Source organism: Acipenser ruthenus, chromosome 3, assembly GCF_902713425.1.
Source record: "Acipenser ruthenus chromosome 3, fAciRut3.2 maternal haplotype, whole genome shotgun sequence".
NCBI lineage: Eukaryota > Metazoa > Chordata > Actinopteri > Acipenseriformes > Acipenseridae > Acipenser > Acipenser ruthenus.
In genome coordinates, this window is record NC_081191.1 from 102851507 (window position 1) to 102876729 (window position 25223).

At 40.2% G+C, this 25223-nt stretch overlaps 1 protein-coding gene across 5 annotated transcripts in view; it reads right to left on the minus strand.

Annotated features, from left to right (window-relative positions):
• The window catches only part of LOC117394648 (NEDD4-like E3 ubiquitin-protein ligase WWP1), a 51883-nt gene that overhangs the window by 17420 nt on the left and 9240 nt on the right, over positions 1-25223 (minus strand). Inside the window, exons 2-10 of one of the 5 annotated variants that reach the window (XM_033993023.3) lie at positions 24078-24135; positions 20462-20552; positions 14566-14704; positions 13385-13509; positions 9784-9921; positions 9634-9697; positions 8551-8732; positions 7118-7210; positions 2479-2809 (exon numbers count right to left, since the gene is read on the minus strand). In XM_033993023.3, the coding sequence (XP_033848914.3) occupies positions 2479-2809; positions 7118-7210; positions 8551-8732; positions 9634-9697; positions 9784-9921; positions 13385-13509; positions 14566-14704; positions 20462-20531 (1142 nt within the window). In that variant the 5' untranslated portion in view covers positions 20532-20552; positions 24078-24135. Of the gene's footprint in view, positions 1-2478; positions 2810-7117; positions 7211-8550; positions 8733-9633; positions 9722-9783; positions 9922-13384; positions 13510-14565; positions 14705-20461; positions 20553-24077; positions 24136-25223 lie in introns of all 5 variants that reach the window. The other 4 variants (XM_059020196.1, XM_033993022.3, XM_059020204.1 and 1 more) reach the window with 4 other exon arrangements.

Below are 25223 nucleotides of genomic sequence, written 5' to 3' on the forward strand. Positions count from 1 at the left end.
AGAACTCCTCTGTTTTTCCCCTAGGACACTATCACCCTTCCTTAAATGCGCTTTATTTGCTCTTTTCTGCCCCCTATTTTACTGCATTTAATCTTGTACTTCAGAGCACTGTAATCTGCCAAGTGTTTAATCTGTAGTATTTTGTATTTAATCATATCTTGATGTAACTATCACTGTCACTGTTATCTGCTGTATTATTGAATTGTATTTTGTCACACTTGTACTTGCTTGAACCAAAGTCATTGTATTTATCTTGCTCTTATTGTATTACTTGTACTGTGATACTTGAAATGTATTTGCTTACGATTGTAAGTTGCCCTGGATAAGGGCGCCTGCTAATAAATAAATAATAATAATAATAATAATAATAATAATAATTGTGCTTCTGCTGTGGTACAGTTTGCAGTATTTTACGTTTTGGTTTGTTTGTTTGTTTACATATTATTCTGATACAACATGTTTGATGCCTTTCTGGAGCGCCGGTCATCCGGAAGTAAAACATTTTTATGCAGAAAATGATTACAGCAAGAGCTGGGAAACTCATTTCCATGTTATCCCAGTACTTATAAACGTCGCATTTCATTTCACTGACAATTTCGCAGTAAGCACGGTATTCACACTGTGCTACAGTTGTCTTCAAACAGTAGAATGACCTCAAAAACACTGCTTCCTCAGCTATGCCGACATACTTCGCTTGATTTGGGTCAAAGACCCGACAGGCATTGAAAAATGCAGCTGCAGGTTGACAAAATCTGGCAGTAGAGTTGCACCTGCATGTATGTTTAAATCAATTGACAGCACTGAAAAAAATCGAAAGCATGAAGGGCTACATTGCAAAGTAAAGCAACTGAGGTAGTTCACCATCATTAGCTAAACCGTGAAGGATTTTATTTTGTTTTGGTTGAGGTGGAATTTCAAGTTGTGTTGGTAAAGTTCAATGTTTTCTACTAAAATCACTGAGCCCCTGTCCACCAAAGCCTTACTGACAAGCAAGCAAGTAAACTTGCGATTGATAATGATAGCAAGGCGACATCTGAGCAGCGGTTTCCGAAGGACCCCTAAACTGGTTACTAAGCAAACCAGCTCAGAGCTTTTAGTATGTCAGTTAAAATGCCACAATAAACTGCCAGTGAAATACAGTATTATTTAAGAACCATTAATTAGTTTTTAAAAAATGAAACAGGAAAACAGACACATGGTATTGAAATAATATTTCATAATTTCAGGCAGTATCCATCATTTATTTATTTATTTATTTATTTAATACAAATCGTAGTATTACCCCTTCGCAGTAGAAGAACTTCAAAAATCATAGCAGTTGGCACGTCTGCTTTATATAATAACTGCTTTATTGTTGTCCTTTCTAATTTCATATTTTATTAATGTTCCGACTATGTTGTTTATATTCTTTTTATATGAACTGGCTTTCCTTCTGTTACTAAATTTTGTATTTAACTGTATTACAATAGATTGATTTTTAACTGTGTAAAAGCACCTTGGGGTCCGTGTGACATAAGGTTTTCTATAAATGTGAATGAATAAATAAATAGACACCAAGCCTTTATTTAAACTTAGTATTTTGCTTAAGTGTTCTAGAATCCTGTAGCAGGGCAGTAGAAAAGCACTTCTGATTTAAACGTCTCGTGTTTATTATTATTATTTAAAAAAGGAAATGTATTGTACATACTGTAGTGTTTTACGTTTATTTAAAATGAGTATGTCTTGGTAGTGTATGGTTTAAATGTATTTTGTGTGGTAAATGTGTGGTTTTGTGCTGAAAATTACAAGTGTTGGTTTGTTATTTCATGTGGTAGCGTGGATGGGCTTTTAAACTCATGCAGAATGTGACCATCTCCGGATTTATTCATTTATTGTTAATCCGGAGATGGTCACATGGTCAACACCAGCAGCTTTCTTTGCTCTGGGTGGGTGTTCGGAGGAGGAACGTGTGTGAGACGGGAGGAAGAAATCAAATCAAATCAAAATGAAACCAAAAGGAAGAAAACAATTCCTACGGGTGCGGGAAGCTCCAGCACCGTACTTGTTTAGTTGGTGTCAGTTTTGTTCGCTTTTGTTTACACTTTTACATTGCTCTGTTAGCACTGTTTTTTGTTCAAATTTTTTATTTTTGTCAATAAAAATGGCACAAGAACGCACCTTTCACCCGAGTACCTGCCTGTGTGTTGTCTGTCAGCTATCTGGTGAGAAAGTGAGTATGAAATGTTGTTATATGCGGACGCTTGCTGTCCAGACAGAGCTGGCTGAGCCAGAGAGACAAAGCTCCGGTATTTACAAGCTTACAGCTCTGCCTAAAGGAATGTTAATAAACTTGAATTTGTTCTTCTGTAGATTTAAGTTTCTTAGCATGGTTTAAAAAAAAAGTACATTAATATTACTGCAACCTAAGGCGGATTCTGATGGTGTTTTGCACGGGGGGACTGAAGAAGAGCTACAGCGATTACAAGGCACTGCACTCACCCAGACGGCAGTGGCTCGATGCTGGAGTTGTTAGGCTGCTGCTGCTGCTGCTGCTGTCTGGGTTTCGCCCCATCCGCTGCTGTGCTGACCGTGGAATCTGTGGATGATGCCACTCCACTGGTTGTAGTTGTTGTACTTGAAGGGGAAGCACTACCGCTTGCCACAGCTGGGGAGCCTTCTGACACACTTGCAGCTGGCACAGCGGATGCAGACCTTGCAGCAGCACTTGTGGAAAGGCTGGGGATGGCAGTTTCCGAAGACTCTGCAGAAGCACCACTGGTGGACTCAACAGCTTCTGGGGTAAATGCAGGGGGTGAGGGCTCTCCGTTTACTGCAAGAAAAATAAAAGTAGTCTTTAGGGAGTGCTTTATCATTTATCAGCGTGATTCAAACAATCAACAACAGGTTGCAGCAAGTGTGCCAAAGAAAATTTGAAAGAGTCACTGTGCTGAAAGAGCAATACACTGATTAAAGTGTTAAAGGAGTGCCAACCAATTCTTTAATATCCATTTTCTTTAATGGATACTAGCTGCATTACTGGTCTCCGCTTCTTATGAGGTGGAGAATCTTTTGGTTCTTCACTACGCATATATTTTAAATACAACTCTAAAAGCAAAACCCTGACATCCTGGGGTTGTAGGTCACATGGTCTAATTGCAGTTAGACCTGGCATTGGAGTGAGTTAGGATCTGAACATCTAGGCACATGAAGTATTAGGTACCAGGAAGCAGCTACTAATGAATGGACTTTGAAATATCTGCACATTCCAAACTGAAGTATAAAACAAGCAAAAAAAACAAACAAATACATTATCTTCAATGGAAAAAAGGGGACCGTGACATTACTAATCTCTGGTAAGATGTCAGGATATCTGAATTTAAAAATCTTGGTTAGCACTCTTTTAAACACAGCAATAAAAGTAAGAGTAAAAATGAAGAACATTATACAAGTAAATGAAAGAGAGAAATCTGTTTGCAGTCTTCACAAGGCTTATAAAATATGGCTAGATTTTTGATAGACAGGCGTCAATATTGCAAACTGTATCAAGAGAGTATGAAATCCCACTAATATGAAGGAATGCTGCAATCTTCAAAACCTGTGCATTCAAATAATGTCAGTAGGATCAAATTAAGCAAGCAAAGGAGGATGCAATCACAAAAGTGCAAAAAAAAGGATGAACCTTGTGAATTCCAATTTTAAAACTTTAGAATGCCTATAATAATAATAATGTTGAATTTCCTACTACAGTACATAAGCCTACTTTTAAACAGTACAGTGGTAATATAATGCAGTATACTACCCAGTGTAATTGACACAGGATCAAAAATACAGCACACACACATTTATTACTGTAGCTAATAAGTTAAGGGTGGAAGGCATTATTAGAGTTTGTCCAAAGACTTTCCATAACACTGTAAATATGAAGTTGGCACCTGAAATGGCTTAATGAGATGAACATAGAAATCAAGCCAACTGAGTTTTAAAGACCCTTGTTTTAATAAGGATACCCTTTATCTCACTTCCACTAAACAACCCTGTGACAGGAATGACGAGTGGTCTGACGTCAGGCAGAAGCAGAAACAAAAACTGACACCGGGGAAGTACTGCAGTTCAAAAAGGCTTGCGCCGCCGTTTTTATTAACAAACAAAAATAAATAAAATATTCAAACACAAAACACTGTGCTCACCGAGCAAAATAAAAGAGTAAACAAACACAAATCTCGAACACAAAATCAACAATAAATAATAAATAAACCATACAGGTCAGGCTGGGCAGTCGCTGTCACTGTTCCTGTATGTTATAATTTAGTTTCGTTTTCACACGATCGCTCCGCTCTCGCTCTCTCCGCTCCTACAACACCCAACCCGAGCCAGAGAGCTGCAGGCTTTTTATAATCATGGCCGAGGGGTTTAACAAATTAGTAAATCATCCTATTACCCCTCGGCCACAATCTGCACGGGTTTATTAATTGTGTTGTGGATGGGGCTACCCATCCACGCTAAACAAAACAATCGGCTACGCCGTCATTTCAACAAAACAATAACAAAACATACGGCGCTTCGCCGACATAAAAATAAACAAACACAAAACAATCTGCACAGGGGCGGAGAGGGAGACCCCGATCTAAAAATAAATAAACAAAATAATGTACAGGACACCTCGCCCTGTTACATATCCCCCCCCTTGTGCAACGCACACTTGGCCCCAACGGCCACCTCCCCCCTCAGTCTCAAAGTCCCGGAAGAGGGGGAAGCACGTTGCTTCTGGGGGGTGGCCATGGTGGAATCTCTGGCACCCCCCAATTCTTCGTGGCTGGCAGCTCCCTCTTCCGGGGCTCCCACCACACTCTATCCTGCCGCGAAAGTGTGGCTGGGGGAGCTGGTCTCCTGACCTCCCCCCCCTTCTTTATGGCCGGCCGTTCCCCTCCGTGGGGCTCCGACCACATGATCTCCTGCCGCGAAAGTGCGGCTGGGGGAGCTGGTCTCCTGACCTCTCCCCCTTTCTTCATGGCCGTCAGTTCCCCTCCTTGAGGCTCCGGCCATAGTGTAGTGACCCCAGGCGAAGCAGGATCCCCGGCGACCCCAGGCGAAGCCGGACCCTCGACGACCCCAGGCGAAGCAGGATCCCTGGCGACCCCAGGTGACGGCAGCGGCAGCGGACCCTCGGGAGGCGACGGCAGCGGACCCTCGGGAGGCGACGGCAGCGGACCCTCGGGGGGCAAACTCGGGTGGGGAGCCCCTGGCCATGGAGGCGGCAGCGGGAGCTCCACTTCTCCCTCGTACCCTGTATCCTGTGGGGAACAAAATGCAGCCCCAGGCGATGCAGAACAGCCATCCCCAGGCAATGGCGATGGTGGGAGGGGAGCCCCTGGCCATGAAGGCGACAGCAGGAGCTCCACTTCTCCCAATGGTGGTGGTGGTGGAGGTAGAGGTAGCTCCTCTCCTCTTGATGGTAAAGGCGGCAGGGGCTCCTCCCCTTCAGGCTGCGAAGGCGGCAGGGGCTCCTCCCCTTCAGGCTGCGAAGGCGGCAGGGGCTCCTCCCCTTCAGGCTGCGAAGGCGGCAGGGGCTCCTCCCCTTCAGGCTGCGAAGGCGGCAGGGGCTCCTCCCCTTCAGGCTGCGAAGGCGGCAGGGGCTCCTCCCCTTCAGGCTGCGAAGGCGGCAGGGGCTCCTCCCCTTCAGGCTGCGAAGGCAGCTCCTCCCCTTCTGGCAGCGAAGGCGGCTCCTCCCCTTCTGGCTGCAAAGGCCGAACCAGCAGGCATGCTCCCTCTGCTGGTGGTGGTGGGAGCGACAAGTCGTCCTCCCATGGTGGCGGAGGTGGAACCAGCAGGAACTCTCCCTCTGCTGGCGGAGCTGGGAGCGACTCACAGTCCTCCCAGGGCGGTGGCGGTGGAACCAGCAGGAACTCTCCCTCTGCTGGCGGAGGTGGGAGCGACACACAGTCCTCCCATGGAGAAGGAGGTGGCACCAGCAGGTATTCTCCCTCTGCTGGCGGAGGTAGGAGCGACACCCAGTCCTTCCAGGGCGGTGGAACCAGCAGGTATGCTCCCTCTGCTGGCTCCTTCTCCTCTCTCCTCTCATCTTTCTTCCTCCTCTTCACTCCACAAACAATAAATCGAAAAAAAAATGAAAAACAAAAAACTGCAGCACCCACTTCTGCCTGCGTCCTGGAGGCGCTGCGATCCCACGCAGGACACCACGTGTGACAGGAATGACGAGTGGTCTGACGTCAGGCAGAAGCAGGAACAAAAACTGACACCGGGGAAGTACTGCAGTTCAAAAGGCTTGCGCCGCCGTTTTTATTAACAAACAAAAATAAATAAAATATTAATAAACACAAAACACTGTGCTCACCGAGCAAAATAAAAGAGTTAACAAAAACAAATCTCGAACACAAAATCAACAATAAATAATAAATAAACCATACAGGTCAGGCTGGGCAGTCGCTGTCACTGTTCCTGTATGTTATAATTTAGTTTCGTTTTCACACGATCGCTCCGCTCTCGCTCTCTCCGCTCCTACAACACCCAACCCGAGCCAGAGAGCTGCAGGCTTTTTATAATCATGGCCGAGGGGTTTAACAAATTAGTAAATCATCCTATTACCCCTCGGCCACAATCTGCACGGGTTTATTAATTGTGTTGTGGATGGGGCTACCCATCCACGCTAAACAAAACAATCGGCTACGCCGTCATTTCAACAAAACAATAACAAAACATACGGCGCTTCGCCGACATAAAAATAAACAAACACAAAACAATCTGCACAGGGGCGGAGAGGGAGACGCCGATCTAAAAATAAATAAACAAAATAATGTACAGGGCACCTCGCCCTGTTACAAACCCCCACAAGAATCTGTAACTTGTGGACAGTAGCATCTCAAGACAACACTGTTTAAAAGGGGATCTTACACAATACAGTACAAGACAAACGGCAAGCGCCGTGTATGAAGCCTGACTGCACAAAAAGTGCAGAAAAACAGATAGAATCAAGACAGGGGGAAGGCTGCAGCTTTAGCAAAAACTACATTTATTTAAGGGTAATAGGACAGAGATAGGGCACAAGCAGGAGGATATCTGCTTTTCTACTAAGCAAAGCAAAGCTTAATTTTAGGAAACCCATGAAGACACAGGGCCTCACCACGATGTAATGCTGTGGCAGCCTGTGCTATTTCCTTGAGAGTGAGGGGTTCCTCCAAGTGGTCCTTCAATTGGGGGTCACTGGTGGGATCATCTAGGGTTTAAAAAAAGAAAAAAAAAATCTATTAAAGAGGGATCAGCAAGTAAACTGCAATCCCAAAATCAATTACTCAGTTGCACATTGACACAGTATTTAAAAATACACCTGCTTGTATTGTGGATAAAGATACATACATACATACATACAATGTTCAACAGGGATAATTATTCCTCCTAAAGATCAGGTGTGAGGATTTTATTATTGTAGTTGCAGGATGAGGTCAGATAAGTCCCAACTTCTGCATTAATCACCTTTAGTACAGTAGTGTATACAATGATCTGCCCAGAGATATGCTTCCAGTGTTAACTGATGAAATAGAAGAGGAAACTGTACACAATGACAATGACTGCTGGTATCAAAATGACGGTCAACAGAAAAACAAATTCAGCTCCAAGACAGGATTAAAAAAGTAAAGAGTGTGGCAGGGAGCCCCGCTCCTGTGCGTATTTTGTGTTTTATGTGGGGTGTTACTGTTAGCGTGTATGTATTGGTGCATGGGGTATAAGGTGGGCTGTGTAGCACAAGTGATTTAAAATGTGTAGTAGTATGTGGGCACGGGGATTGCACAAATGAGTTCACGTGCCGGGGTTCAAGTGAATGATTAATTAGTAATTGAATCCTGGCACAGCTGTATATTTAGAGGCATGAATCACTCACTCGAGGTTGAGTGTTCGGTGAGGAGAGAACGAGAGTCGGGAGGCACAGAAAGAATCACAATTGCTATCGTGCTGACTCTAAATCAGCACGTTACTTGTTTTTGGTTTGTCTCGCATGTTTGTTTAGTGTCTGTTTGTTTTGGCCACCGTGCCGTTTATTCTGGTGTCTCTGTGTTTTGTTTTGTTTAAATCTTTTATTTATAATAAACTGGCACAACAGCGCATTTCACTCGGCACTCTGTGTCCCGTCTCTTCCGGGTCTGATGTCACCACCAGCCATCATGTCATATAAGATTTTAAAATATCATGTTTTTTGACTTTTTTTGTTTCTGATCCATATGAGACACCCTGATTAAACCCTGATTAAAAACACCCTGATGAGCAATAATCTTGCACTACTTTCCCCAAGGCTAGTGCCTATTGGGGTCACTGAAGTCAGACTTAGTTTTTTTTTTTTTTTTTTTTTTTAATCAGTTACAGAGGTTGACAAAGTTAAACTGGTCCTAAAAGAGTTAAGTCGAGAGAACAAAAAAATAACTTTAATCACAAAATACATAGACTACAATATATTTGCCAAGTACTTTAATTTATATATATTTTTTTCTTTTTTCTCCCAAATCACAAATCTGTTGGAAAATGCTCGTGCCTATATTACTATGCAGCATTACAAACACTTACCAGTACTATGGTTACTATGGTTACTGGGTGGTTTTGGATACAGTGTTGCATTAGGTCTGGCAGCGACATGAGAGGGAGATGGTGTGCCGTCCCCATTTACAAGAGGAGCACTCGACTCACTCTGCCCTGAAGACGTGGATGCTGCTTGACACTCAATTCCATTGGAAGCACCGCTAGTGGATCTAAAATGAATCAATCAGTGAACGCAAATTCAGCATACGGATCTTTCAATTTGCTGTAGCCCATATCGCAGCAATTTTTTTTATTCTTACATAAAATTGGTAAATCAACTAGGACTTACATTTTTCCCCAATGTTTTACTTGGAAACATTTGCCAGGAGAAATAAATTTTCTTCTAAACATCACAGTGTATCGAGTTCATGCTGTCTCCTGCAACAATACTTGTGCTCCGATGGTAACGTTGAAGGAGGGAACGTGATCTGGATACACTGCCATCCTACAACACTTATTTTTTCTTCTCCTGGCTAACACTCCCAAGTAAATGTTGAGAAATTCTTGATTTATGACCCATGATGTGCGATTAAAAATGTCAAAAGTCAGAATATGTTTAAAAAACATATAACACTGAAACAGACAACACAGGACCCAGCAAAGGTAATGCAATTCATTTCTTGTAAACTTTGCAGGGTGTCCTGTAACACGCAGTCAGTTCAGGTCAGACTTGGCAAGACACCGGCTGTTCACGTTGCTGGCACCTGATCATTTTTTTGTACAGCCAGGACTGGATGCAGGAGAAACGAGTCCCTTCCACCTACTTCGGTTTGGTTTAATCAGTAAAGGTATTTCAGTCCCTCTTAAACTGGTTTTAACCCCCCACAGTAAACTGAAAAGACAAGTTCCTATGACAATGTTCAAAGGGACAACATCCTCTCATACATGCAAATACGTTTTACAAACTTAAAAAGGACGGTATGGTATGTGGTTGAGCACAGAAAGTGAAAAAGCTCCAGGGCTTTAGGTCAGACATGTTTTCTCAGCATTCTCACATCTTTATGATTTTGGCAAACTTCTACAAGGCAAAAATCAATATATTTAAAAGAAACAAAAAAAAGGGGGGGTTACCTTGTTCTAGCCCCTGTAGAAGATTCACCTCTGTTTTCATGAATAGCATCACCATTCTGCTGAACTTCTAGGGAACAGAACATTATTACTTTTTCAGTTTTTAATAAATCAGCCTAATTTGTCTGAGTCCACTGTACACAAATTACTTACTGGTTGCTGGTGCAGTGCCATTAGGTAGTGATTCCTGATCAACAGTCAAGCCATCAAGTACAACAGTCAACTCCCCTGTTTGTACAAGCCCGTTCTTGTTTTCTAAAGTGAGTTTTAATACTTCCTTTACATTCTCCACTACAATAGAAAAGAAATGAGTAAAAAAAATCTGAGAACATTACCAGGGGCTGCTGTACCACTAAACAAATATTAAGAAATTAAGAAGTTAAAAGGTACGGTCACTTTTCTTCTAAGTTTATTTATCTATGATGATCAGTTGCTTTTGCATATTTCATAAACTGATTACTGTTGAAAAGTTAAAAATGTATTGTTTCTGTTTTATACATATGTATGTGGTAAACTGATGTCTGTTCAGATGTTTACTTACATTTTCTAGTTTTGATTTGTAAATTTTTCATATGTATGTATGTATGGGTGTGTGTGTATTATATATATATATATATATATATATATATATATATATATATATATATATAGATACATATATAATCTATATATATGCTTTGGTTTTTCAGATTTTAATTTAACGTACTCAATAAAATTAAAAAAAAAAAAAAACACTATTACATCCGACTGTTTCTCTGTTCCTTATACCATTTACAGTGTTTTGAATACAGCCGTCAGAAAGACTGCTGCGGGGCTTCTAGGTGTGAATATATCTACGGTCCTTCTAGTGTTAAGCATGACATCGGGTAGAGTCGGTTTTAGGCCTTCTAGGAACTGGGTTACCCGATTCCTGGAAAGGGCTAATCACACCGTTTTTTCCCCTAAAGCACTACGAACTAATGCGCGCGTGTTTGTGGCTGTAGGTCAAAATAATCAAGTTTGACAGTTGTTGCACGTCATGGCCAGAGCAGGGGAGAAGGGAAGTGAAGGGAATGCAAGCCAGCTGAATGCACGCATTTCTGTGTGTTCTGCTTTCACATTTTTAAATGGTCAGTTTGAGAAATAAACTTTGTTCAACAGCTGACCCTGCTTTAGCACAAAGCTCACGCTACATACTGTTTTACATAATGGTAACGTTGCTCTTAAATTACTGTGGCTGATTCTTTGGCTGAAGAGATATTATCAGCTCATCATCTAACCATGGAATCTTGTGCAATTAAATCACTTAAACTCCTGGCGGTAAACAACATAACAAAATCTACTGGGATGCAAGACGCAAGAGATGAAAAAAAATCTATTTGTGTTGACTCAAAACTTTATTTAGGCACTCTACGATGTGACTGGCTAAAGATAACATTGGTTTACTGGAGTTCACAAAGACACCCTTTTTCAGCTTGGTACGGTAACCTTTTCACATCCTTGTTTGTTTAATTCTTGCTCTTTTTCCTGCATTACAGCCCTTCATTAAGTTTCCAGGGCATTTTTTTAATGGCACGTGTGCAAGACACAAACCTTAAGTGTATTTTTATTTGTTGCTGTTCTTGTTCTACATTTCTTAAACAACTGTTCATTTTATTTTACACAACAGTACTCACACGTTTGGTCACCATCACAACTGTTGCAAGAAACTGGGGTTCATGTATTCTGCTGGTGTTAATATACCTGATGAAGACACGTTAGCATCGAAACGCGTTTGTTTGTTTTACAACTATGTCCTTTTTTAAAATCAATAAAGAGATTTTGATGAAGAATATAAACGAGCTGGAGTCAAGTATTTAAACCTCTTTAAAGCAAAATGATGAATTTCGTTTGGTAAGCCATTTAAATATAGTGTGCTTGAAAGAAATTTGAATGCTTGCATTGCCGTAGAGACTTTCAGTGTGTGTGTGTGTGTGTATAATAATAATAATAATAATAATAATAATAATAATAATAATAATAATAATAATATTTTAAAGTTCTTCTTATTACTTGTAAGGCCTTACATGGTCTTGGACCTTCTTATCTTCAAGATCTGCTGACCCCATATGTCCCTGGACGTCCCCCAAGATCGGAAAATGCTAATCTTGTGTCAGTCTCGAAAATTCGTGTGAACTCTGTCGGAGCCAGGGCATTTAGTTATAATGCCCCTCGTCTTTGGAACTTGCTCCCGATTCATATCAGGAATGCTAACACAATTGAATCTTTTAAACCCTGTTTGAAAACATATTTGTTTGCATCTGTATTTGTAGCTAGATTATATATCAAGACACAGGCTTTTTTATATTTCTTTTGTCATAAATTACGAGACTGAAGGTCGAGTAGTTTATAAACTGTCACAGAAACCTGAGATGGAATTGTTTTCCTGTAACGCACTGAAGAGGCACATCTATTATTTTTTTTTATAATACATGGATACCCTTGTGATGCTAACATTAAAGAAGACGAGGTTCAGCAGTACAGTTTGGTTTTTTCAACATAGTGTTTCAGTGCTGTACAGACGTTCTATGTCGTTATCTGTTTCTCTGTGATACGAATGTACCAGCTTTACACCCCTTTTTTTTTTTTTTTTTTTTAAACCGATTCTCATTTTGTTGATCATTAATGAACATTTCTGTACTGTGGGTGTTGTCTATGAAAACAACTGAAAGTGATGGTCTCGAGAAGTCGAATGGGTCAAAGTGCAAGAATATGTTCCTCTAGAGGAATTATCACGATGACTTTTTTTTTTTAGAATGGCTCAGGATGCAAATATATAGGTTATATTATCATAGTTAGCTTGATTGATGGGCTTGCAGCAATCCTGAATTTCTAAAAGTGTACTCTGTCAAAACTGACAGGTTTCATTTGTTGTGTTGTTGCTAGAAAATGTATTTTGAGATGTAAAAGCGTGTTCAGCACGCAGGTGGTACTTCAGATTAGATGTAGCCTACGTTTGTGATACTGAAACTCAATTTGACAGCAGATACATCAGAAAGTTATTTTATAATAAGCTTCCCCTTCACATGTCCTTCACTTTTAGTACTTTGCCCCATAATGCAGTTATATGACTAACTTTCTATGCAAACGGCGACTGCACTCGCAGATATTAAAATGGCCCTAAGAGGATCAAGGCAGATGACCGTGATTAAGGCGTGTTAAAAAAAATGAATCTCCAAAGAAGTGAACGCGTTAAATCACAGAGGTTAACTATAAATATAATAGTTTTAAAGTTAAACAAAATGCAATCTAAATAAATGCCATTTCCTTCAGTGTTGTATTAAGAGTGAAGAGACAAAAAGGTAACATTGTTACTTTCCAGGTCTGTGCCTTGTTGGTATAGTACTGCTTTATATATAATAAAACAATGCTTCACTTTCCCGTGCATTGCTTTTGCTGTTCAAATCAATTTGAATCAATTTCGCGTGACGTCTTGTTTGGGATGTGCAGTGGAAACAAGGTAATAGCTGGCCTATACATTCAACTGAAATCTAAGACAGTCATTTGTACAATATTTCAACAACAGAAGAACAGTTTCTTTTGTAATGCATTTCTGCAGATATCAGTCATGTGTTTAAAATGATTATTCCAACATTAAGCTTGTGCGAAGGTTAAGGCGGAACTAATCGCTCACATTTGAGAAATCTAAAACTGATTAATAATAGCAGAAAGCGTTTTGCTTGCATTTAATGTTAATATGGGAAATGTCACCAGGAGTAAGAAACTGAAAACCTACATTTTCTATTGTGCAATTCCAGGGCCTGGCTTATATCTAGAGTGGCTTTTCCTAGTAAAGCATCTGCTTTTAAAGTGTAATGGCTCCATACTTTGAACTCCAATTTGGTGTGTGGCGTTACATTCCTGCAGACAAAAACAAAACAAGATGTTAGTCCTTAGACATGGGTTACCTAGTTCCTTAAGCTAAGTGTCATATATAGCCTTGCAAGTCATTGATTGCATGACTTTGTAAGGATATTCCTGGTGGACTGCAGTCTGCCTACACTCATTGTATTCTCAAAGACTTCACAATGTATTGTTTCTGAGATAGAAACAGTGCACTGAACTGTATAGTTTAAAGTCTTCATATCTGCTTAATACACACCACAAAGAACAGGCTGAATTATCCCTCTTCAAATAGTTTTGTGCAACTATGCAGTCTGATTTATTATTCCAATCAACTTGTGTCGGCACAACAAGAGGGGAAACAGAAGAATGGAGGTGGAACTAAGTTGTGTCAGCACTGAACATTCTGGATCTCAAATAGCATCATGAATGAGAAAAAACAGGCAGTAACTGAGTGTTTACAACGAGATAGGGTGCTTTGTCAACGTCGTTCTTTTTCTTATGTAATGCATGCATACTAAGGGTGCAAACTGAAACCGACATTCTCTTTAAAAACCACAGACGGCGACCAAAAAATGAAAGCATAACCAAACTAATACCAATATTTACATACAGCGAAAAAAAAAAAAAACACATTCATTTTAATTTAGAACATTACCTAAACATGTCTTTCAGATAAATGCATATTTAAGCAATGCAACAGCAATTCTAAGAGTACATTTCGACCAGAATGTACCTAATATAATTTTCTGCCAATCTACTGTGAAAAGGTTTATACAGCAACTATGGACAATGATGAACTATCAATCAAAAAATGAATGACTGCCGCAGATGCCTTGAGCGCGAGCAATTACATTCGGATCCAGGATAGATTAGAAAAGAATGAAAAACATACTTTATTTGTTTGTGAAAAAAACTTCCATAGTCTTATAGGATAGTCATTATATTATATCCTGCAGTGTCCGGGGGGGCAAAAAGTGGAAGACATAATGGAACATTATAGACCGTCTGGGGGGGGGGGGGGCAATCCAAGGTCTGCACAAAAGGTTTGTAAAACAGATGTGTGGTTCTTACACTGTAAGACGTTCTTCCCACTTTGGATGAGAAGAACTGCTGGATTTTGCAGTTTTCTTGGCTTCTCCATCAGCTGCTACTTCAACATAGATCGCAGTTCCAAACCAGTTCTTTTTCCTTTTAAATTTGGCACAGGAAACTGTTAAAACAAACCAAACAGATGGGATTGAGAAATCTATGTAACAGTGACAACACTGCTATTAAACCCATCTGGACCTAGAACTTAATGCCGACCTGACAAAACTGACCCTATTTTCTCTCTATACCTCGGATCATCCACACACAGCAATACAAGATTTTTGAAAAATAACAATGGCCCCAGTAGTAATGTCATTCATTAAGTATTAGGCCAGACTGTTACATTCCTGATAAGCTGCTTTACAAAATCTAATCACGAAAAGTAAACGTTTCTCCAGTTGAACTTAACACTACACATTTCTAATTACACCGTGTAACAATTTTTTTTTTTTTTTTTGGTTCCTGGGTAGTAAGTGTTATTTCCTAATTGCTTATGCCTCAAAAGTATAGAAAATGGCTATTATTCCCCACAAACTTTGCTTTTGTGACCAGGACAGTGATATTTTGAAATTTACCTATTTTCCAGAACATTCCAGATAGAGTCAGTGCGGAGTAAACTTGGAGTAACTTCTAGAACTTTCTAGAACTTTCCAGTAATATAAATAGTAGTATAAATACAGGGGCCTTAAGCCCACCAGTTCAGTTTAGTTCCAGCTGCCTAAGCGGATACATATCCGCATTTTTCTGATATGGCATCAACAGGCTGCAATGGTGGCATTCCTGATGGGTCTCCAAGGCGGTTTTACCAAGTTTCCCTGCTATCTTTGCCTTTGGGACAGCAGGGACACCAAGGCGCACTACCACAGGCGGGACTGGCCACAGCAGACAGAGTTCTCTGTGGGGAGGAACAACGTCAAGTGGGAGCCACTGGTGGACCCCCGGAAGGTGCTGATGCCACCACTGCACATCAAATTGGGCCTTATGAAACAATTTGGCAGAGCTCTAGATAAGGAGTCGGCAGCCTTCAAGTACCTTCAAGACTTCTTCCCTAAGCTGTCTGAGGCAAAGGTCAAAGCCGATGATGCTGATGATGCTCAGATTTTCCTCTCCTTCCCCACCTCTGACTCCACCATCTCCTCCCGTATCTCTACCTGTCTGTCTGCTATTTCCTCCTGGATGCACTCGCATCACCTCAAACTCAACCTCTCTAAATCTGACCTCTTTTTCTTTCCCTCCTCCTCCCCCTCCTCTGATCTCTCTATCTCTGTTCCTCTGGAATCTACCACACTCTCTCCCTCTTCCTCCGCTAAGAACCTTGGAGTCACCCTGGACCCCTGCCTCTCTTATTCCCAGCACATCTCCACTCTGGCACGCACTTGCCGATTCTTCCTGAGCAACATCCGAAGAATCCGACCCTTCCTCACCAACTATGCTACCCAGCTCCTGGTCCAGGCCCTGGTACTCTCCCGCCTAGACTACTGCAACTCCCTCCTGGATGGCCTCCCTGCGTCCGCCACCCGTCCGCTCCAGCTCATCCAGAACTCTGCTGCCCGCCTGGTGTTCTCTCTGCCTTGCTTCGCCCATGCTACTCCACTACTCCGCTCACTCCACTGGCTCCCGATCACCGCTCGCATCCAGTTCAAGACTCTTGTACTAGCCTACAGATGCCTTGACCAGACTGCACCCAGCTACCTCCAGACCCTCATCTCTCCCTACACCCCCACTCGACCTCTCCACTCCGCCTGCACTAGAAGACTAGCTCTACCTCCGCTACGCTCCCCTGCTTCCAGAGCCCGCTCCTTCTCCACCCTTGCTCCGTAGTGGTGGAATGACCTTCCTACAGATGTCAGGACTGCCCAGTCACTGACCACATTCCGGCGCCTCCTTAAGACTCACCTCTTCAAACAGCACCTATAGAACTCCTCTGTTTGTATCCTGGGACACTATCACCCTTCATGTAAATGTGCTTTATTTTGCTCTTATCTGCCCCCTATTTTACTGCATTTAATCCTGTACTTCAGAATACTGTAATCTGACAAGTGTTTAACCTGTAGTACTTTGTATTTAATCATATCCTGATGTAACTATCACTATTTAATCATATCCTGATGTAACTCTCACGATTATCTGCTGTATTATTGAATTGTTGTTTGTCACACTTGTACTTTGCTTGAAGAAAAGTTATTGTATTTCTTGCTCTTATTGTATTACTTGTATTGTAACACTTGAAATGTATTTCCTTACGATTGTAAGTCGCCCTGGATAAGGGCGTCTGCTAAGAAATAAATAATAATAATAATAATAATAATAATAATAATAAAACACAAGCTACTTCTTTTGTAGCCACTTCAAACTGTGTTTATTTGATTGATCGCTTCTGCTAAATTCACAGCTGTGTGTCTCTTGTGTAATTTTCGTGTCGCTAATACTTTTGACTCGAGTTCTCAGTTTTGTTTAATGTAATGGCAGGTGACTGTTAAACGCTTCTTGTGCCATGCTTGTCCATACATCGGTAGTGATGGACATTGAATTACACTCCTGACTTAAATCCTGTCTAAGCTTTTCCTTTGCAAGTTCGTCATCCAGAGTAATGAATTTAGAGATTGTCTTTCGACAGGGCATTTCATAGCCCGGAGCAAGATTCGCAATCACATTTTTAAACGCAGCTCCCTCTACTATACTAACAGGTCTGATATCTTGTGTGACATCATCCACTATCAGGCCTGTTATTTATTTTGCTCTGACGCTTTTTGGATCAACTTTCTTTCCAAAATAAGCTGCCACTGAAGGTGTTGCTTCCTTTTGTTTTTCACTTGTGTTCCCACTGTCTTATTTTGTCGGGTGCTGTCTTACTGAATGATCCCGCAGGTTGGTGGTATTGGCACAGAAGCTCACTAAAACTCCACAAACAGCACATTTTACATTTCCATTTTGTTACCTTTCCATTTTGTTCTTTTTTTCCAAACGTCTAATGGCATTATTTAAAATGAAATTAAATTCACAATTTAACTAGCAAAATTTGATCCTGAAATGCAGCCTACCTCTAGTCTCTTCTCTAGACTAGAAAACGTATGTGCTGCATAGTGGGCTGGGAGTTTTTTTATTATTATTATTATTATTATTATTATTATTATTATTATTATTATTATTATTATTATTATATTAATTTTAAAGGAAATGCAATGAATAAGAGTGTAGATTTAAATTTTGCCTTAATTAATGAACTGATAGATGCGTTTTTTTTGTTTGTTTTTTTCAACCACTGATGGTTATTTTATAATTCGATGGTTATTCCAACAATTCGATTGTCCCAGCCCTAACTCACTTAAACTGGAAATGAATGATGTGCTGCTGTTAGATAACTGCACAGGACATCCTGAGGAGCTTCAGTCACAGGATGGGAAGATTTCTTCCCCCGAACACAACCAGTAAAATTCAGTGGATTGACCAGGAGATACGACAGACTTTGAAAACCCTCTACAGATGCAAACTCCTGCGCCACGTTTTGAATGGATCAGAGCCCACTCCAGACCGCAGTTCAAAGAGTATCACTGCAAAGTGTACAGTACTTAAGTGTTCCCTTACATGATGTCATCTACACTTGTGCAAGCCACAGGCCTGGCAAATGCGTGGAAGAACGTGCTAAGTGCACCCGCTACGGAGGATGAGGATGATGATGACGATGAAGATCCACCTCAGGAGAGTGAAAACGTTGTGGATTTAGCAAGAGTTGTATTGGGAAATGATGTTGATGCGGCTTAAGTTGATGAAGTTGATGATAAGCTCTAATGACAATTTAGATGGCACTTATTTAACTGAAGAAGACACTGTGAATTATGTTTCGCAGCCAGCCGTAGAGAACAACGATGACTCTAGTGATGGAGACCGTTCAACATCATACTCCAATCCCAACTCAGAGAGGCAGAGGAAATGCTGGGAAAGTGTTTATTGTGGGCAGAATCCCAGCCAGCACTTTCTTGCTACTGCAAAATCTGCTGCATCAAAGAGAATGTCGTCAGGGACACAAAAAACTATAAAAATGACTTTTTCACCCAAGGACATTAACAAAAACAAGGTATGCGCTGTAGTGTTGTTTTTCTAGCATACTGTACTGTATATTAGGCTTTTTTTTTCTTTTGAGAGTGATGTAGCCTGCTACTATAAACTCTGAAACTGTTTCAGTACTGTACTATGTACTCAATCGTATTGTTGTTTTAAACTTATAATAGTGTTTAAATGTGCAGTACTGTACTTTAGTATTTTTTTCTCCCATTAAGCACTGTATATTGGTATTTTCTATGCAGCACACCGTACTTATTCAAGAAAGAAACTAGATACTGGACAAGAACTAAAAATCACAAATCCAAACGACAATGATTCCAAACTGAAAATATGTCCCCACAGGCGTTCAGATTTGCGACGTTTTACTCTACTTGAAGCTTTTCAGAACATAAGAAAGTTTACAAACAAGCAGAGGCCATTCAGCCCATCTTGCTCGTTTGGTTGTTAGTAGCTTATTGATCCCAGAATCTCATCAAGCAGCTTCTTGAAGGATCCCAGGGTGTCAGCTTCAACAACATTATTGGGGAGTTGGTTCCATACCCTCACAATTCTCTGTGTAAAAAAGTGCCTCCTATTTTCTGTTCTGAATGTCCCTCTATCTAATCTCCATTTGTGACCCCTGGTCCTTGTTTCTTTTTTAAGGTCAAAAAAGTCCCCTGGGTTGACATTGTCTATACCTTTTAGGATTTTAAATGCTTGAATCAGATCACTGCATAGTCTTCTTTGTTCAAGACTAAATTTATTCACAGGGTACTGAGGATCTCCCAGTTTCTCAACCATGAAACCGCGGAGACTATCTTTATTCATTCCCATGGTGTTCTTATCTTAGTCTCCTGTTTGAATGTGAAGCCCATTTTTGTCTTGTTTCAACACAAACCAGTCTCTCTTCATTTTTTGCTGCCCCTCCCGACCTCGTCTAACCAGGAAGAAATGAAAATCGAACCACACCTTCCTCACAAGGCTGACAGCTGTACTGAGGAATGACACATGGCACTGCCTTCATTTTTATATTAGCGTCTGTTATTCGTGGACAGAGCTGCGACTTGTCTTTACCTTTTTTTCTGAACTGCTTCAGCACGGCAGCTAATAAGTCCTTATCGGTGACATTATATATTCTCGCTCTCCCCATACTGTTCAAGTGATGGTTTAATCCAGCACTGATGCCGATGAAGCTAGAAATGCCATACCCACTTGTTACGCTGGCGAACAGTGTCATATAAGTCTTTTAAAATAGTATTGAATTAAGTTGCTGACACTGTTTTGAGATCAATTGTACGACCAGGTCAGTAAATATGGAGAGACATACACTGTGTTTCTGTATTTTTCATTCTTACAGTGTTTTAGGTCATCTTGGCCTTCTTTATCCATTTTGGCCTGCTATATGTTAAACTGACTTTCAGGGATGTCACTCATTGTTTGTGTTTTAGTTTGTTTCTCCCTGTGTCTGGTTTGGCAGTTGGTCAGTTGTGTTCTGTGTGTGTATGGATATCATGCTTGTGATGAAGTGAAGGAGATCGATAACGAACTGAGATTCCCAGACAGCTTGGAATGCTCATTAGCCAATCAGAGAGCTGGATTTAGTAGTTTCAGTGTCTAACACAAAAATAAATAAAAGTAACCACAGACATTTATTTTCAGCTAATTAACTGGTCTGCATTTCTGAGTGGAGTTATCTTTCCTCGATCTGAATGCAGGTATGCAGTGTTAAGTGCAAAACAAATATCCACAAGTGAGATAGGTATGTGACTCATACTGCACCTTAATTAGAAATCCCTTGTTTAGCAAATTAATCCAGGAACATGCATTAGTCACATACCAGTTGCATACAGCTGTGATCTCCCATTGTGGTTATTACTGCTGTCACATCTTGGGGAGGCTGTGGCCATGTCACTGGCTGCAGTGTTAGCCTGAGTGAAAAAAAAAAAAAAAGACAGTTAGCTTTACTTTGCCGCTGTAGAAACAGGTTTTTTGTTTTCTCAAATCACTCTTCAGCTTTAATGACATATTAAACATTCTGGCTAAATAATTACATTATGATTGCTAGGTTAACAATATTCACATGTATTAATCTAAATCCACCACATACAGTATCCATTTTAAAAATACAGCCGACGGACTACAAAACAAGCATTCATGATTACAGTAGATCCAGATAAATGAAGCTATAATTAACTCTGGACTTTGTCCTTCAAGGCTGTTATATATGTATTTGAAATCTAACCAGCATAAAGTGTCACATTTCTATAAACCGCATACAACTGCAAAGGACAACTATTTAAGCTTTACCCTCATTATTCAAGTCAAAAAAGTAAAATAGTTACAGTACAAACTTTGTATCTACAATAAAGTGATGGCCAATGATAGCATTGCCGGTCTATGTTATAGTGCTACCACAGTGGCTACCAGTCTTCCTTAATGATACAGTTTGCTATGGTACCTTTGACACTGTACCTGCTTTAGAGTTTATAAATACTGCTTAACACATGAAAAGTACTGTAAATATAAACGTATTATTGCACATTGTACATCAGGTATTTAAGGTACAGTGGAGAACTATCAGTGTGATATCAACACAGATAGCTACTGTACATAGGAAATATAGCAATGATTCATGAAATGATGAAAGCAGTGCGGATGCAAACAACTTACGAGCCCTCCCGCATGACCTACATGCATTACATCCTTAAAACTGCTATAAGAGCTAATATACCGACACTGCTATACCGACACCAACATAAAGTACTCATTGTGTTCTGAACCTGAAGATGGGTGAAGGGTGTTGATACCCCTGAGCCCATTAAAATCGGAATGGCTAGAACTTCGTACTGAAAAAACTTTGTATTCTACTTACAGAGCTGCTTATATATACCGTATTACTTTGAATTACCGCTGCCCTTGAATAAGCACCGTACTCAGATATCAGATTTGTAACAGATGCCGCCTCAAATAAATGCAGCTCTCAATAATGAAACATGTACATTATGTTTTCCCTACACCAGCTCAAATAAACACAGCACTTAAAACACATACAAAACACAGTATGGCAAAACATTACAAATAGAAACAAAATTAAATGAATAAACTTGAATACAGTTACACACTGGAGCATACCAGTATTTTACTGAAAAGTTTATGGAACCCAAACAAAAACAGAATACCGTAGGTACACAGCACTATGTACTGATACTGATGCAGGAGTGAATACAGCAGCACTATGTATTTAATTAGCAAGAAAAGTAATACACTAGTTGTAAAGCAGGAGCTGTATGATTTTTATTTAGGTTTCTTAAATAAACCGACCTCCTCAATGTTGAATTGACATTTCTCTCTCGTTATTATTTCCCTCTCCACGCTACCCTGGTATGCGACCTCACCTAGTCAAACACTGATCTGATCTGCAAGCTCAACAGCTTTCAGTTTAAAGTTGTAGTCAGGACTTCATCATCCTGATCAAGTTGAATCCACAGAAATAAACTTCAATATACGCCTCTCTCAAATACTGCAATAAAAAATTGCGCCTTTCGAAAACCATAGTGCTTCTAATTACCGCTGCCCTTGAATAAGCGCAGCAGATGTTTTTAGCAATTTAAAAGAAATGCAGCAGCATTAATTCAAAGCAATACGGTATACATATATGTTCATGTTAGTTCAACTCAGAGTTTCACGCTGTTCTTTGGCAGTTGTAAGACGCTGAAATGATCCAAACACAACGGTCTGTTTCAGTGTTTGATGATCCTGCTATTTCGGCCTTGTCATGTTTACGTTTCCTTACATTCAATGTATGTTTAGCTTTTCCCATGTGTTTTACAATGGTGTGTCTACGAGTGGAATCTACAGCCTTGCTGCATGAAGTACAAAACAGCACATTACAATCGGCGTGAAATTCATCCTTGCCAAACTCGTTGATCCGATCTTTAGGGGTGATTTTTATTGTTTTCGGCATCTTTGAACAGCTCTGGATATGGCTGAAGTAAACTGAACTTGAATAACGGAAGCAGTTTTATTAGACAGGTCAGCAGTGTGGAGTAGTGGCTAGGGCTCTGGACTCTTGACCGGAGGGTCGTGGGTTCAATCCCCGGTGGGGGCCACTGCTGTTGTACCCTTGAGCAAGGTACTTTACCTAGATTGCTCCAGTAAAAACCAAACTGTATAAATGGGTAATTGTATGTAGAAATAATGTGATATCTTGTAACAATTGTAAGTCGCCCTGGATAAGGGCGTTTGCTAAGAAATATAATAATAATATATTTAAGTAAATTTAAAGCAAAGTTGACTGTGCTACTATGTAAATATGATGTGTATTGATTTGGTTATTAAACAAAAAAAAGCCTTGCATGTTTTTTTGCCTCTCCCCATGCATAAAACAAATCTCTGACAACATAGAAAATCCACATTTTTCCGTGTTATCATAGATTTCCTAGGATCCGTGCTGATGAACAAAGTAGAGTACAGTATTTTATTACCGAGTGAGCAAAAGCATCATGCTAAAATATGAATAATACAGTTCCAATAAATCGCAGCCCACACAACACGAAACTCCACAGGAATCACTTCTGTTTTCTAATACTATCCATTCCCTTTATCCCCTCCCTCAACAAATGAAAGCAATGACAGAGAATACTGCAGTTTGACATTGCAAACAAATCAATTGCCTTGTTTGTGATTTAAGAAAACATGTTTTCCAAACTATAATTAACATTGAGATGGCCAGTGGGAAATAACAGGTTCATTTATTTTTCACAAACAGCTTACACCAGCATGCGTTACTCCATTTTACCTTTTGTAAGATCTGGTGTTTAGTTTTTTTTCTGGTTAACAAGGAAACTGGTTTTAGATGTGGCTTCTACTTTGAGAATCAGGAGATATTTTAAGTAGAGCAATCCGTTGTGTATCCACTGGTCACATAACCGTTTATCTGTCATATTCAAGCTCTTCAGCACAGAGTGTGTGTGTGAGAGAGAATGAGTGAGTGGACCATACTGCCAGTCATTCCTTTTTAAATGTGTAAAGATACAGTAGGCTATTATACACTGTATGCGTTTCTGAAACGTGCTGTATACAGTATGCAACGCAAACAAGATACTGTATGCTATCACACTCACAAAGTGCTTACTGTTTTACCTAACTATTATAAACACATGAGAAATGATGTATTTTTACCACAGCCAACCTGGGGCAATGAGCTCTACTTACAGTGGAAGGAACAAACGTTAAGATGTTAAAAACGTTTTGGTCTGCTGAAGACCCTCAAGATGATAGTGTTCAGTTACTAAGGTGGAAAGGGTTACATTCATGGAGAAACATCACAAGAGGAACATCCGGAACATATTTGATAATATTGTTGTGATTAAAGACGATCATCTATGACAATGATAATGGCTCTACAAAGTCAGTGATACTACTGTACATTAATGTACATGAAGGTTACTTACAATTGTGTGTTTACAAAGCCTTTATGATCCCAGTCCAACACTGTGGCCCATGATTTTACTGTAAACAGATTAAACAAAAGATCAGAGGTTTCACTTCAACAGGCCTTAGCTTTGGGGGGAAAAAGTTGTTAAGTTCATTATCCATTTATGGGTTCCTATACTTTCATCTTAGCACTAGCTGCAAGACAATGACAGTATAGTGCTAATAATTCTAAACATTTTTCCATTATTTACAGTGCAATAAACTTTATAAATATTTTAAGAAAAAAAAAAACCACCCAGAAAAGGGTAAATCACTTTATGATACGGTTTCACAATGAAATAATTTTTTTTTCCATTCAGTTAAAAAAACACACACACATTTTTTTTTATATTTTAACGTTACTTGCTTCACCTAGTTTTTGTATTCCATTTTCCGAAAAGGTTTTGGCCCTGTCTACCCTATTATCTTCCACACTGTTACCGGAACCACATTCATTTTGCTTGGCCTTACGAAACCCATAGTGCAACGTTTCTGATGGTTCGCCAAACAATAGGACGTTTAGTGCACACTGTTAAGATTTTGTTTCACAGGTTCTCTCCCATAGCTCCAGAACTCACAGTCTTCACTCAGCCCCTCCCTCTGCTAGGCTTACATTTCACTCCGTCGTGCGTGCTCCCCCAGTCACAGGCACGCATTCCCGTCCCATCACCCATTAACGCAAAGGGGACCCTTAACTGAAAAACCTGGGCTGGCTGTCATGTGAGAGAATGTTCCTAGAAATGCCCCCCCCCCCCCCCCCATTTTGTCTGCCTCGTCGTTACAATTTAGTTTAATACCATTTTTTTTTTACTAATAATTAATTTGATAAAATCAAACATTTTAGCAACCTGTAAAACTATCAAAACCTGAATGTGTATACAGTGCAGTGTAGTTATAAATAAATTAAACGTCGCTTTTGGTTAGGAAGTATTTCAGTTAAAGTACTGAATAGTGAATAATTTTGTGTTGTGGGTTCATTTTCTGTGTTCATTTGGGTCACCAATCAAAAATTTTGGGAAACACTGTCATAGAGAACACAAAATAACATATGGTAAAGTGCAGCATTTTCTCTCTGACAATGTCTCTTCTGCTTTCAGACTAGTTCTGGGCTTGGTTGTTCAAAT